Source organism: Rana temporaria, chromosome 8 (assembly GCF_905171775.1).
Source record: "Rana temporaria chromosome 8, aRanTem1.1, whole genome shotgun sequence".
Lineage (NCBI taxonomy): Eukaryota > Metazoa > Chordata > Amphibia > Anura > Ranidae > Rana > Rana temporaria.
The window spans coordinates 22,850,427-22,864,551 of NC_053496.1; the positions used below are offsets into that span (position 1 = coordinate 22,850,427).

A 14,125-nucleotide genomic window follows, 5' to 3' on the forward strand; every position below is an offset into this window, starting at 1 on the left:
TCCAGTGCTTCTGATCATGCCAGTTTCTCAAATTTGTGTCCTAGGGTTCCAAAGCAAGAGCAGCACTGTCACCCATGTTGCAAAGTCCAAACGTACCTGTCGATGCACAGCACATCAGCACATACAGCTTGGAGTTCACAGAGAGCACAAGGCATCATGGATTGCCAATGGCATCAAACAGACATGCGCCTATGTGTACAGTGCTGGTGCACAAAGCTGAAGCGGCCAAGCAGAGCGGGTTAGATGGGCACAGCATATCATGGACTTCAAAAGCAAAAAAAAGCAAGTATTGAGGAGAACTTAGAAAAAAAAAATATATATATATATATATATATATATATATATATATACACATACACATACACACATAGAGGAACATTATTTAATTGATCATGATGGGTATAATTACACTTTAAGTGTTTGGTGTTTCTACACATCACTGCCTTCATCAGGATGCCAATGTAAATGTATTTACTGAGATTCATCCATGCATAGCAGAGACCATTAAAGTGGAAGTCCATGCAAAAACTAAACTCCCTGCATCTACAGCCACTAACATTCTACACTAACCTCTCTAGCCCTGAAAAGAAAAAAAATCAGTATACATATGTTTTCTACAGGCAATCCAACCCGAACTCCAGCGGCGGAAGCTCTGATTCCACGCTGAGCTGTCAACCATGGCTTCACTGTGTGGACGGGTGCAGAGGACACGTCCAACAATGGAAGCCCCATAGTAACTCTATGGGTGACGTCACTTCCTATTTATTTCACAGCCGTTGTCGGACGTGTCCTCTGCAGAGCTTCCGCCGCTGGAGATCGGGTTGGATCGCCTGTAGAAAAGGTATGTATACAGATTTTTTTCTTTTCAGGGTTAGAGAGGTTAGTGTTAGAATGTTGGCAGCTATAGATGCAGGGATTTTAGTTTTTGCATGGACTTCCACTTTAATAGAGATATCAGCACTTGACTGATGCTGTGTGGATGCAGATAAATAGCTTATCATATATACTTCAGAATTCATTATTCCAGCTAAGGGATGCAAACAAAAGGGCAAAATGCTGACGACAGCAAGGTAATCACAGTAAATGTGAAAATGACAAGGCAATTTGTCTATGGTGTCATGTTCTCTTTTTTAAAGATGGATTTGACTGCAAAACTTAAGACATCGAGCATGTGGATATTTTATCCTGACATGGAGTATGCCAATAACTCCTGATTTCCAACACTTCCTACATACACAGCAAGGAATGATGATGAAGCAACTTTAGTCTGTACTAAGCATATAGAGGCTACGGAATTGTAAATGAGAGCATCTGCTGTAACAGGGATCCTTTAGCAGAAATATCAAAACATAGATGAAACCACGTGCTAAATTGTGTAAGAAAGCTACCACAACCTTCATTTCAGTCTTTCTTAAAAAAGGTTCAGTGAAAACTGAGGGCATTTCCAGTGTTCCCTAGGGGATCCTTGAACAGTGAGCAATGGCAGCAGTTCCTGCATAGTTCTAGTATTGGGGTCACTCAGCGGAGCCAATGGCATAGGATCAATTGAGCCTTTTGTAGTCAGGCAATACAGACCACCATTTTTCCTACTGACCACCAGTGTAAGGAGGCATTCTTCCCACCGACTACCATTCTAATGGGGCATCCTCCCCACTCAAAATGTAACAGTACATTTTTCCCATTAATGATCAGTGTAAATTTTTCCCCACCGACAACCATGTGAAGAGCAATGTAAGGGGGTATTCTTTCCACTGATGATAAATGTAAGGGGCATTCTTTCCAGTGACCATTAGCATTAACAATGCTTTCATTCCACAACCAGTGGGACTCTCCCGCTAACCACCAATGTAAGGGGCCCTCTCTCCATCTGATTAATAGTGTAATGCCGTGCACAAGATCGGATTTTCTGTCGGAAAAACCTTGGATGTTTTTTCCGACGGAATTCCGCTCAAGCTTGGCTTGCATACACAGGGTCACACAAAAGTTCTCTGAACTTTCGACCGTCAAGAACGCGGTGATGCACAACACTACGTCGAGCCGAGAAAATTAAGTTCAATGCTTTCGAGCATGCGTCAAATTGCTTCCGAGCATGCGTCAGAATTGCTACAGACGATCGGATTTTCCAATAGGAATGTTTTCCATCTTAAAATTTGAGAACCAGCTCTCAGTCTTTTGTTGGTGGAAATTCCGACAGCAAAAGTCCGATGGAGCATACACACGGTCGGAATTTTCGTTCAAAAGCTCACATCCCACTTTTGCTGTCAGAATTTCCGATCGTGTGTATGGGGCATTAGAGAGTCCTATACCAGTCTACCCACCAGTGTAAGGTGGTCCTCTCTCCTGATAAACACCAATGTTAGGTGGCCCTTCTCCAATAACAACAGAGATACTACAATTTGTATTGGCTGTATTACTTTTAAGTTAGAGCGGGTAACTGTCAAAACCAGATACCTGCCCCCCACCCAAGGTGCCAAATGTGGGGGAGGGGGCAGACAAGCAGAGCTTCCCCTTTTGGGTGGAGCTCCACTTTAAAGACATGACTAGTGTTCAGGACTCCATGCTGGCAAACAGAGGAGGTCTCTGCCCAAGAGTCAGGGGTTCGACCTAGGAGACAGGTGCGAAACTTGCAGCAGCTTATAAGAAGACTATCTGGAGGTGTCAGACAAGGGTCTGAGGTTAGAGCCAGAGCAGGATTACTGCATGTACAAGCCAGTAGGCTTGGGCATACATCATTTTGTGCTAGAGAGATGCTGGAAAATCCCAGTGAGGATATTCTGGAACTTCGTTTTTTTTATTAAAAGTGGGCAAACAAAGCCCTAAAATAAAAGATTAAAGCAAATAGCTATGTCCTTAGTGAGGTACCATTTATAGCTGGTTCTCACACTGCATACAAATAAAAGTCTCCACATTACTGGGAATCTGCATCTTGCCAATAATAGTGATTTGAGAGGGAACCTGTCACATTCTTCTAACAATGGTAAATAGCACATGCCGTATGCAATGTATACTCAGGTTTCCACTTTAGTATGGAGTTGGAGCTAAATTTACACCCCTGCATTTCCACAAGCCATCTCTTTCCTTCCCAGAAACCAACCAAAAGGCCACCATTGTTAGCTAGGGTGGTAAAAACCCTGTGGTAAGAAGGTACACATCCCTCCTGTGCACAATCATGAAACTCACACATTTTTCTCTGTCTTCTAAGCCTTGTACACATGACCGGTTTTCCTGTCTGGAAAACTGCCATGAGAGCTTTTGGCCGGGAAAAAGGCTGTGTGCATGCTCCATCGTAGTTTTCCCAACAGCAAAACTGCAGAAAAAAAAGAGAACCGGTTTTTAACCCGGCAGTTTTCCTATGGGAAACACTAAGATGGAGCATACACACGGCTGGGATTTCCGACCAAAGCTCTCATGGCAGTTTTCCTGTGAGGAAACCCGGTCGTGTGTAGGGGGAAAAAGTTACAGAGCAGGTTCTGACTTTTTACCGCCGTGAATCCCGTACGTGTGTACGAGGCTTAACTGTCCCACCCTTCATTCCTATTCACACACATTTTCAAGGAGGAGAAAAAGGTTGGTGCCTACAGTGGCAATGGAGGCTGCTGAAATCAGATGACCTATACGGAGTAGCAGAGAAGTGTCAATAGATGAGCTCATAAAACTCATTCTATTTGGAATAACATCATTTACAAGAAGCATCTGATGAGAAAGTAAGTGACAGTTAAAAATCACACGACCTGCGCCATTCCTTCGTTATTTAGCTGTGGCAATTAATATTCCAGTGTTACTGTGCTTTAAGTATTATAATTAAGATAGGTTTAATTTTACTGTATAGTTTAACCTTCAGCATACTTCAACTCCTAAACTACGTTTTCAATAATGAAAGTAAACAGTAGCCACCTGATCAACTGCCTAATGTAATGCGACTCTCACCAACTGTGTTTACTAAGCTGTCTAATTGTCCATTAGTGAGCCTCATACGTTATATTCAGAACAAAGAAAAGACGGGTTTAACTCATTTACTCAGTTCACACTCCATTCACTGCATACTTATTGACTATACAGAGCCAGGGGAGACACTTTGCAATCACCAATAATCGCCAATAATAACCAATAGTTGTCTTATCAACTAATCTTGAAGTCAATGACATCAGAGGTTAAATGACATCACAGGTCCAACATGCATAAAAACAAATGCACTGGCGAAAATCTTTTGCAAATTCGTAATTTTGTAAATTAGTAAAATTAGAAAATCCGACAATAAGAAAGATTATTCAAAAGAACTAAAATCTAAAATAATAACTAACTATTAAATTATAGGCATTGGAATTTCCTATATAATTTGTCTGTTAGTGAATGTAACAAATTTATCCGAAACATTTTTATTGTTATTGTTATTTATTATTATTAATTTGTTATGTTCCACGTTTAGCTATAGAATTAGTTATTTCAGATAATTCCTAACTTCGGATAAATTTGTATTTGTTACATTCACTAACAGCCAAATTTGAAAGGTAATTCCAATATCTATAATTTTAATAGTTAGTTATTGTTTCAGATTTTCAAATTAAATTTTATATTGGATTTTCAAACTTACGAATTTTCAGGGTACAAAAGTAAGTGTTATACGCCAATAAATACAGTAATTCCGGATAGCTGCACTTCCAAAAATCCTTTTATTGAAGCTTCATATGACAAGTGGTTAACAGGTGGGGCAGAGGACAAAGAGGTAGACACGTTTTGCGCAAATGTTAGAGCTTAGTCATTACCAGAAGTGCAAGAGCTTCTGCACAAGTCTACAAAAAAAAAGCTAAAAAAGTACACACTGTATAAATACTATATATATATATATATATATATATATATATATATATATATATATACACACACACACACACACACACACGCACATATATACAGTACAGACCAAAAGTTTGGACACACCTTCTCATTCAAAGAGTTTTCTTTATTTTCATGACTAAGAAAATTGTAGATTCACACTGAAGGCATCAAAACTATGAATGAACACATGTGGAATTATACATAACAAAAAAGTGTAAAACAACTGAAAATATATTTCATATTCTAGGTTCTTCCACCTTTTGCAGCAGACACATCTCTAGAACTGATAAGAGGAGACTGTGTGAATCAGGCCTTCATGGTAGAATATCTGCTAGGAAACCACTGCTAAAGAAAGGCAACAAGCAGAAGAGACTTGTTTGGGCTAAAGAACACAAGGGATGGACATTAGACCAGTGGAAATCTGTGCTTTGGTCTGATGAGTCCAAACTTGAGATCTTTGGTTCCAACCCCCGTGTCTTTGTGCGACGCAGAAAAGGTGAACGGATGGACTCTACATGCCTGGTTCCCACCGTGAAGCATGGAGGAGGAGGTGTGATGGTGTGGGGGTGCTTTGCTGGTGACATTGTTGGGGATTTATTCAAAATTGAAGGCATACTGAACCAGCATGGCTACCACAGCATCTTGCAGCGACATGCTATTCCATCCGGTTTGCGTTTAGTTGGACCATCATTTATTTTTCAACAGGACAATGACCCCAAACACACCTCCAGGCGGGGGAAGGGCTACTTGACCAAGAAGGAGAGTGATGGGGTGCTGCGCCAGGTGACTACCTCTTGAAGCTCATCAAGAGAATGCCAAGAGCGTGCAAAGCAGTAATCAAAGCAAAAGGTGGCTACTTTGAAGAACCTAGAATATAAAATATATTTTCAGTTGTTTCACACTTTTTTGTTATGTATAATTCCACATGTGTTAATTCATAGTTTTGATGCCTTCAGTGTGAATCTAAAATTATCATAGTCATGAAAATTAAGAAAACTCTTTGAATGAGAAGGTGTGTCCAAACTTTTGGTCTGTAATATATATATATATATATATATATATATATATATATATATATATATATATATATATACACATACATACATACATACATACACTGTATATATAAATTGGGCTGATTTGATAGACCACTTGGTCTTTTTCTGTCATCACCCTTCTATGCTTCACTTGTGAGTAGATAAAAATTACAAAATGGATTTATTCAAAGCAACAAATAGCAATTACAGATGGGACCTAGTGTGAAATTAACCTTATATCACCTTACATGGTCTCATTGACAGGACAGAATGAGGATTTTTTTTATATTTGTCAGGTTTTTACTTTTTTGCAACCCCATCATTAAAAAGTTCCTTTCCGTGTGACACCCATAGAAGAAATGTGGGGTGAATTTTTCAATGTGACAGGAAGACACAGATGGCAATAAACACTATCAGAAGGTCTAATCCTTCCTCACTCCCCAATGGAATGATTTCTCCTTGCTCTAACAACAAACCAAAGGAAACTATTAAGGACAGAGATGGCAGTAAAAGCCTGAAAGAGGTTCCCACCCTTCCCTACTTTATCCACAACTAATTTAAATGTTCAGGCCAGAGATGTGCTTCAAAGAGAAAGCAGGGGAAAAAATTGAATGCAGAATAGAATTAGTGACTTAATTCCTTCAATCACATCTGACCATTTTTTAAACTTTTTTTTGCCATCTGAAGTCAAAAGTTGAACCGCTTTGTTTCAGCACTTCAAGCCAAGAATTATTACAACTTGTGCCAAAACCAATACAAGTCCTTGGAGGAGATGAAGATTACTGAAACCCCTTGAAACGACATCACACCGAGCACTGGTCTGCAGTACATATTTAAGACTGACCAGGCTGGTGCTGCCAGAATGGAATGTTAATCAAGCATTACTTAATCAAGACAACAGCATCAAACATCGGCATGTGGAGTTACATATACCTTTTTGGAAGACCGGATGGTGGAAAGGAGGGATGGGGAGCTGCTCTGTCAGCCAGGGCTTGCAGAAGTAGGCTTGCAGCCAGTTTGTGCACTGTTCCAGTGGTGCAATCATTTCCTGAGGGCCTTCGCATACCTTGAACGATGCAGAGGCGTCCTTAGCCCTGAGAACAACAGAACATTAATGTGTTTTCCTTCCAACCATGTTACTTTCCTGCAATAAATTAACAAGTGAAACAAGCCAATATCAATGAGAAACATGCGTTCCTTTTTTAGAAACACTTGCATTCATAAGGTTATTTGCAATGAAAGGAAGTTATTAGCCAGAGATTTAATTCCTATTGGTTACATTTCTTTACTGCCATGCAAAATAAAATAAAAAAACACACACACACACACACACATAAAAGGAGAAATTAGCATCCCCAAATACAAAAAAAAAAGATAAAACATGTTGCATTGATATTAACATTTAAGGCTCATTTACACTTAAAGTGTCAGTAAACCCTTTAAAAAAAGTAAAACCTTCCTAACAGTTTTTGTGATCTCTGTGTGCGCCCTTTGTATGTTTAATAAAGCTTCCCTTTATAAGAAAAAGTGAGTTTGTAAAAAGTGTGTTTCAGATGTTAATGGTGATCATCTCTAATGAGGCTTTCAAATGCAACTAAAACCCAGAGAAGATGCAAGAGAAGCAGCTGGAAAAACAGCCGCAAGCCACAATCTTTCTGGAAAACTATAGTATCCATCTTCCAAGTTCAGCAACCAACACAAAACCATCAATGACAACCCCTCACTGTTCTGGCGGATCAAAACTGATTAAAGATAAACTACCTCCCTAGAAATGTGAAGGTTAACAGACAACTTTTACTGTACATCTTAAGTGCCCAACATTTTAGCAGAAGACTTATTCCACCTACTGTTTGCCTTTAGATTTTGAAAATAAGATGTACTTTGAGTGTGGTAGGATAGAGAAATATTTCGCAGAATGAAGGGTGATTGAATGTGGGCGCTAGGTACATTTAAAAAATAAATAAATAAATCATTTATCCATGGAAAAGTACCATCAGGGGCGTAACTAGAAATCACAGGGCCCCATAGCAAAATGTTGTATGGGGCCCCCCAGAGCTGCCCTAGTGTCAATGCAGCGTGACCTGTGCCCTATACAGCGTGACCGGTTCCCCATACAGCGTGACCTGTGCCCAATGCAGCGTGACCTGTGCCCAATGCAGTGTGACCTGTGCGCCATGCAGCGTGACCTGTGCCCCATGCAGCGTGACCTGTGCCCCATGCAGCGTGACCTGTGCCCAATGCAGCGTGACCTGTGCGCCATGCAGCGTGACCTGTGCCCCATGCAGCGTGACCTGTGCCCCATGCAGCGTGACCTGTGCCCCATGCAGTGTGACCTGTGCCCCCATACAGCGTGACCTGTGCCCCATACACCGTGACCTGTGCCCCATACAGCGTTGCCCGTGCCCAATGCAGCTTGGCCTGCCTGTGCCCAATACAGACTGGCCCCCCATCACAGATCCCCCCAGCAGACCCCACTCCACCACAGATCCATCCCCATTACAGACCCCACTCCATCACAGATCCATCCCCATTACAAACCCCACTCCATCACAGATCCATCCCCATTACAGACCCCACTCCATCACAGATCCATCCCCATTACAGACCCCACTCCACCACAGATCCCCCCCCATCAGACACTACTCCATCACAGATCCATCCCATCAGACCCCACTTCATCACAGACCCCCTCCCCCATCAGACCCCACTCCATCACATATCCATCCCCATTACAGACCCCACTCCATCACAGATCCATCCCCATTACAGACCCCACTCCATCACAGATCCATCCCCATTACAGACCCCACTCCACCACAGATTCCCCCCCCCCATCAAAGACCCCACTTCACCACAGATCCCCCCTATCAGACCCCACTCCATCACAGACCCACCCCCATTACAGACCCCACTCCACCACAGATCCCCCCCATAAGACCCCACTCCATCAAATATCCACCCCATTACAGACCCCGCTTTACCACAGATCCCTCCCATCAGACCCCCCTTCACCACAGATCTTCCCCATCAGACCCCCCTTCACCACAGATCTTCCCCATCAGACCCCCCTTCACCACAGATCTTCCCCATCAGACCCCCCTTCACCACAGATCTTCCCCATTAGACCCCACTCCATTACAGATCCCCCTATCAGACCCCACTCCACCACAGATCCCACTCCATCTCAGACATCCCCCCCCATTACAGACTCCCTCCATCACAGTCCTTTGCGGAGTCAGCCTGTCCCTTTCATTAACACAGCATTCCCCCCTTCCTCCCCCTCTCCACACTGTCCTACCTTATTCACAGCCAGGAAGCACCGCATGGCAGGTCCAGACAAAGGGCGTGACTTCTCAAGTTAAAGGCGGGTGATTGGTTGCTGGGACTGCCCCATTGTCTCTAGCAACCAATCACCTGCTTTGTAACTTGAAAAGTCACAAACTTTGCCCGGACCTGCAGCCCTGACAGGCAGGCTTGTGTGAAGCTGTGAATAAGGTGTGGGGAGGGGGAGGAAGGGGGGAGTGTTGCGATTATGTAAACAGGAGACCGGCCGCCGGCGTGACGTCACACGCAGAGGAATGAACCAACTCTCCTCCATGATGGGGGGGGCGCGAGGAAAAGCACAGGACACTGAGGACAGAGGAAAGGGAGCCAGGAGCGCACTCGGCAGCCATTGAGTCGGCGCCGGCGGCCTGCATGCCGGCGATGCTCTTATCCTTACCAGCCCCCCTGATCCTCACTCAGCTGCGGGCCCCATAGCGCCCGCGTGGGTCGCTATGGCGGTAGTTCCGCCACTGAGTACCATATATACTCGAGTATAAGCCGACCCGAGTATAAGCCGAGGACTTCATTTTACCACAAAAAACTGGGAAAACGTCTTGACTCGAGTATAAACTTAGGGTGAGAATGCAGCAGCTACTGTAAGCGGAAACAAGGGTCAACAATGCCCATTTGCACTCCTCACCGTGCCCATTGCAACCTCACTGTGCCCATTGCAACCTCGCTGTGCCAACCTTACTGTGCCAATTGTCACTGTGCCCATCCTCACTGTGACAATCCTCACTGTGCCCATCCTCACTGTGCCAATCCTCACTGTGCCCATCCTCACTGTGACAATCCTCACTGTGCCCATTGTCAGTGTACCTGAAATTGAGAGGCTGCGGGCGTCCATTCATTATTTAAAACTCACGGTCTCCTCCTGGTCCCTTCCGTGATAGGCGTTTCTCAGCTGACACATTTTCCGCCTATCACGGACGTTCTCTCATCCCAGTAGACACTGTGTTCAGTGTTCCGCCAATCATAAATGTCCTCTTGTCCGAGGATGAAAAGGCGTCCGTGATTGTGAACACAGTGCCTGCTGGGATGGGTGAGGATGAGAGAACGTTCGTGATAGGCATTTCTCAGCAGACAGAGATCTGCCTATCACGGAAGGGACAGGAGGAGACCGCAAGTTTTAAACGATGGACGCCTGCAGCCTCTCTCTAATTTTAGGTACACTGACTCGATTATAAGCCGAGGGGGGCATTCTCAGCCCAAAAAAAGGGATGGAAATCTCGGCTTATACTCAAGTTTATACGGTAGATGAAAAAAGGGAAGGAATTGTTTTTTTTTAGGCGCAGAATAACTTGCAATATTATCAAATATAATGTGTAAAATATTTTTTTATTTTTTGTTTTGAATAACAAAATAAAAAATGTTGAAACATAACAGTTGGCAGGTAAAGTTTAACACAATTTTGTCGAAACAGCACTACAAGATAAACTTCCCAACTTGTTTCGCCCATATATCGGGCTTCTTCAGGGGATGCTGTTCGATTAAGAGGTACAAGCCTTCTATATCTCCTAGAAATATAGATCCAAATACTGCCAGGGTGTCTAGGTGTCTATCTGCATCAAAGGAACCATGTGTTACAGGCGGTCATAGAGGGCATTCGAGGATCGGAAGAACAGGTTCTGCAGTGGACTTGATTCCAAGGGACAAACGCTATCTGCACCCACAAGTGCTTGTTTCTAAAACTGAGTTTTAGCGGCAGCATGTTTGTGTCCCTGGGTTCCTGTAGAACCCAGGGACACAAACACACTGCCGCTAAAACTCAGTTAGTTTCTTAGTTTAAAATCCACTGCAGAACCTGTTCTTCCGATCTGTGACGTCACCACAGGGCTCCGACATCGAGGGACTCCAGGACAGGTAAGTGTCCATTTATTAAAAGCTAGTAGCTGCAGTATGTGTAGCTGCTGGCTTTTAATTTTAATTCTTTGGCCGGAACACCACTTTAAGCTTCTTTAGGGGTTCAAGAGTATAAAAGATAAATAAAAATATAACAGATATAATTTGTAAGTTCAAACAGCAATAAATAGGTGTCACATACATCAAAATATGATTACAATGAAACATAAATACATTACTCGCAATAATGTTTGTCTCGAGTGGGACAATTATACCCATTATTTGCATTTTAAAGGCACTACATACAAGCTGCCATATGCACCTATAGGGAGGAAGACTATTAGGTAGATTAAGTAAGAGTTAGGCCGGCTTATCAGTAGATAAGCCGACCTAACTCAGAATCTACGCCGACTTATGTTTAAGTGTATGCTCAAACAGAGATACGCTTAAACATATCTAAGATACGACGGCTTGCGCCGTCCTATCTTAGATTGCAATATTTCTAGGTGGCGCTTCCATTGCAGTCGGCGTAGAATATGTAAATGAGTAGATACGCCGATTCGCGAACGTACGATTGGCCGACGCAGTACTTTTACGACATTTACATTAGAGATAGGCCGCCTAAAGTTAGAGCTTAGCCCTACATGGAATAGTAATGTTAAGTATGGCCGCCGTTCCCGCGTCGAAATTCGAAATTTTTACGTCGTTTGCGTAAGTCGTCCGTGAATCGGGATTTACGTAGTTTACGTCCACGTCAAAATCAATAGAACCGTGCGGCGTACTTAGCCGCAATGCACACTGGGAAATGTAGGCGCCCGGCGCATGTGCAGTAATAAAAACCGTCAAAAACGTAAGGTCAAGCCTTATTAACATAAAACGCCCCCCTTACACACATTTGAATTCGGCGCCCTTACGCCCGCCCGCTTTAGGCTACGCCGCCGTAACATAGCAGGCAAGTACATTGTGAATCATGTACTTGCCTCGCTAACTTACGGCGGCGTAGCCTAAATGCCTTAAGCTACGCCGCCGCAAAGTTGCGGCAAGGTATGTGAATCTAGGTATTTTTGTCCAGGAAATCTCAAATACATACACTACAGGCTTCTTGCTGTTTTTAGAGAAACAGAAACAGGAAGTCACAGCACTCTGGACAGGAAGTCATAGCAGAGTCTTCTGGAAGTACACTTCCAGTGACCCTGTGAGGTCTTCTCTGGAATATGAATGCAGTGGATTATAGAAAAGTCAGATAAAGTTAAATCAGATGAACTTTGTCAATTTAACTAAGCTTCATTGCTTGCTATATAGCAGTATTATACTGCTTTCACTTGTTGCCTAATTGCTTCTGTTATAGTAACTAATAAAATTATTCATGTTTATTTTCTAATTGCTTGTAAAATGGCTCAGAGTAGGACAACAAATACGTTCATCTCAACAATATTTCGACTGTATGAGATTCAATAAAAACGAGTACCTCATAGTAATGTACTCCAACTGGATTTCTACCACTGTATTTTCCTAATCAACATTCTTTATGCTGAAGGATGTTTTCTCACTGTCCCTGTGTGACTTAATTTGGTATTTTGAATTTCCTGTCTGTGTTTGTATAGACAGAAGTGTGAAGTCCACAGAGGATCCAGTTTTGGCCATACTGCCACCAGGAAAGGGAACATCCAGCATGATTAACATATTTAATTGGCTGCTTCTACAGAGACTCGCATCCCAAAATGTTTCTGCAGCAACAGACTGGCAAATACAGTTGGCCTTTAAAAAGATACACTGGGCATTAACTAACTGGCCTTCTATGACCTTGGGGTGACTCACACAATGGATGATGAGAGGTAATACACACAAATCTTCTTATTGTGTATTTTACAGAAACTGGAGAAAATGTTCCAATTCCCCTGCAGTCTCTGCTTCAGGGGAAGTAAAAAAAAAAAAAAAAAAAAAATAAAAAAAATAATGTGCAAACTGCAGCAATACGCAAACATTCAGAAATGCCCATTTAAAGGGCCAGTCTATGGTATACAGCAGGGATATGCAAATAGCGGACCTCCAGCTGTTGCAGAACTACAAGTCCCATGAGGTATAGCATGACACCCAGAGGCAGAGGCATGATGGGATTGTAGTTTTGCAACAGCTGGGGGTCCACTAATTGCATATCCCTGGTATACAGTATATCCCAAGCTGCTTTTTTTTTTCTTTTTGATACAGTAGAGAAAAGTTAAAAACATTGTCATTGTACACTATTATGTATTTTTTGCTGTCTTTGTCCCTTTATTCACGTCCCAGAAACATACAGTAGTTCTACAAAATGAGGCAATTTTCCATTCAGACAGTTGTCTATGGAAGAGGTATACTCATTGGACAATTTTGCTTCAACTCATGTTCTGGAAAAGGATGTAATATTTTGGGTAACAATGACCACCAAGGTGAACCGCCCCCCACGGGGAGACAGGCTGCAAAAAATGACTTGGCAGGAGGTCTAATCCAGTTCTATTCTATCTAATACGCCACGGCAAACTCAGTTGAAAGTGGGAGTGGGTACTTGTCGTCAAAACCAGGTATCGCCCCCCCAGAAAGGTGCCAAATGTGGCAGCAGATGACAAGTGGAGCTTTGCCTTTTTGGTGGAGTTCCACTTTAAATATAAGTAGACATGTGCATTAGTTTTCATCCGAATGCATTTTCGTTCAAATTTCAGGTATTTTCGTTATTGTTTTAACAAACGATAACGAAAGCACAGAAAACGAAAACCAAAAGATCCGACGTAAACAAATGCTTTATTTTCGTTGCGGTCAAATGTGCCTAACCTTAACTCTATTAGTCCAATATTATTCTACATAGAGAGAAAAGATTCAGCATTATAGAGACATGAAGAAGATTCGACATAGAGAGAAAAGTTTCGACATAGAGAGAAAAGTTTCGACATAGAGAGACATGAAGATTCGACATAGAGAGAAAAGTTTCGACATAGAGAGAAAAGATTCGACATAGAGAGAAAAGATTCGACATAGAGAGAAAAGATTCGACATAGAGAGACATGAAGATTCAACATAGAGAGACATAAAGATTCGACATAGAGAGACATGAA

At 42.5% G+C, this 14,125-nt stretch overlaps 1 protein-coding gene across 1 annotated transcript in view; it reads right to left on the reverse strand.

The window, feature by feature from the left end:
* Positions 1 to 14,125, reverse strand: part of MGMT (O-6-methylguanine-DNA methyltransferase) — a 622,894-nt gene that overhangs the window by 196,135 nt on the left and 412,634 nt on the right. The window contains exon 4 of the mRNA XM_040361401.1: positions 6,807 to 6,967. Coding sequence (XP_040217335.1) covers positions 6,807 to 6,967 — 161 coding nt within the window. The remainder of the gene's footprint in view (positions 1 to 6,806; positions 6,968 to 14,125) is intronic.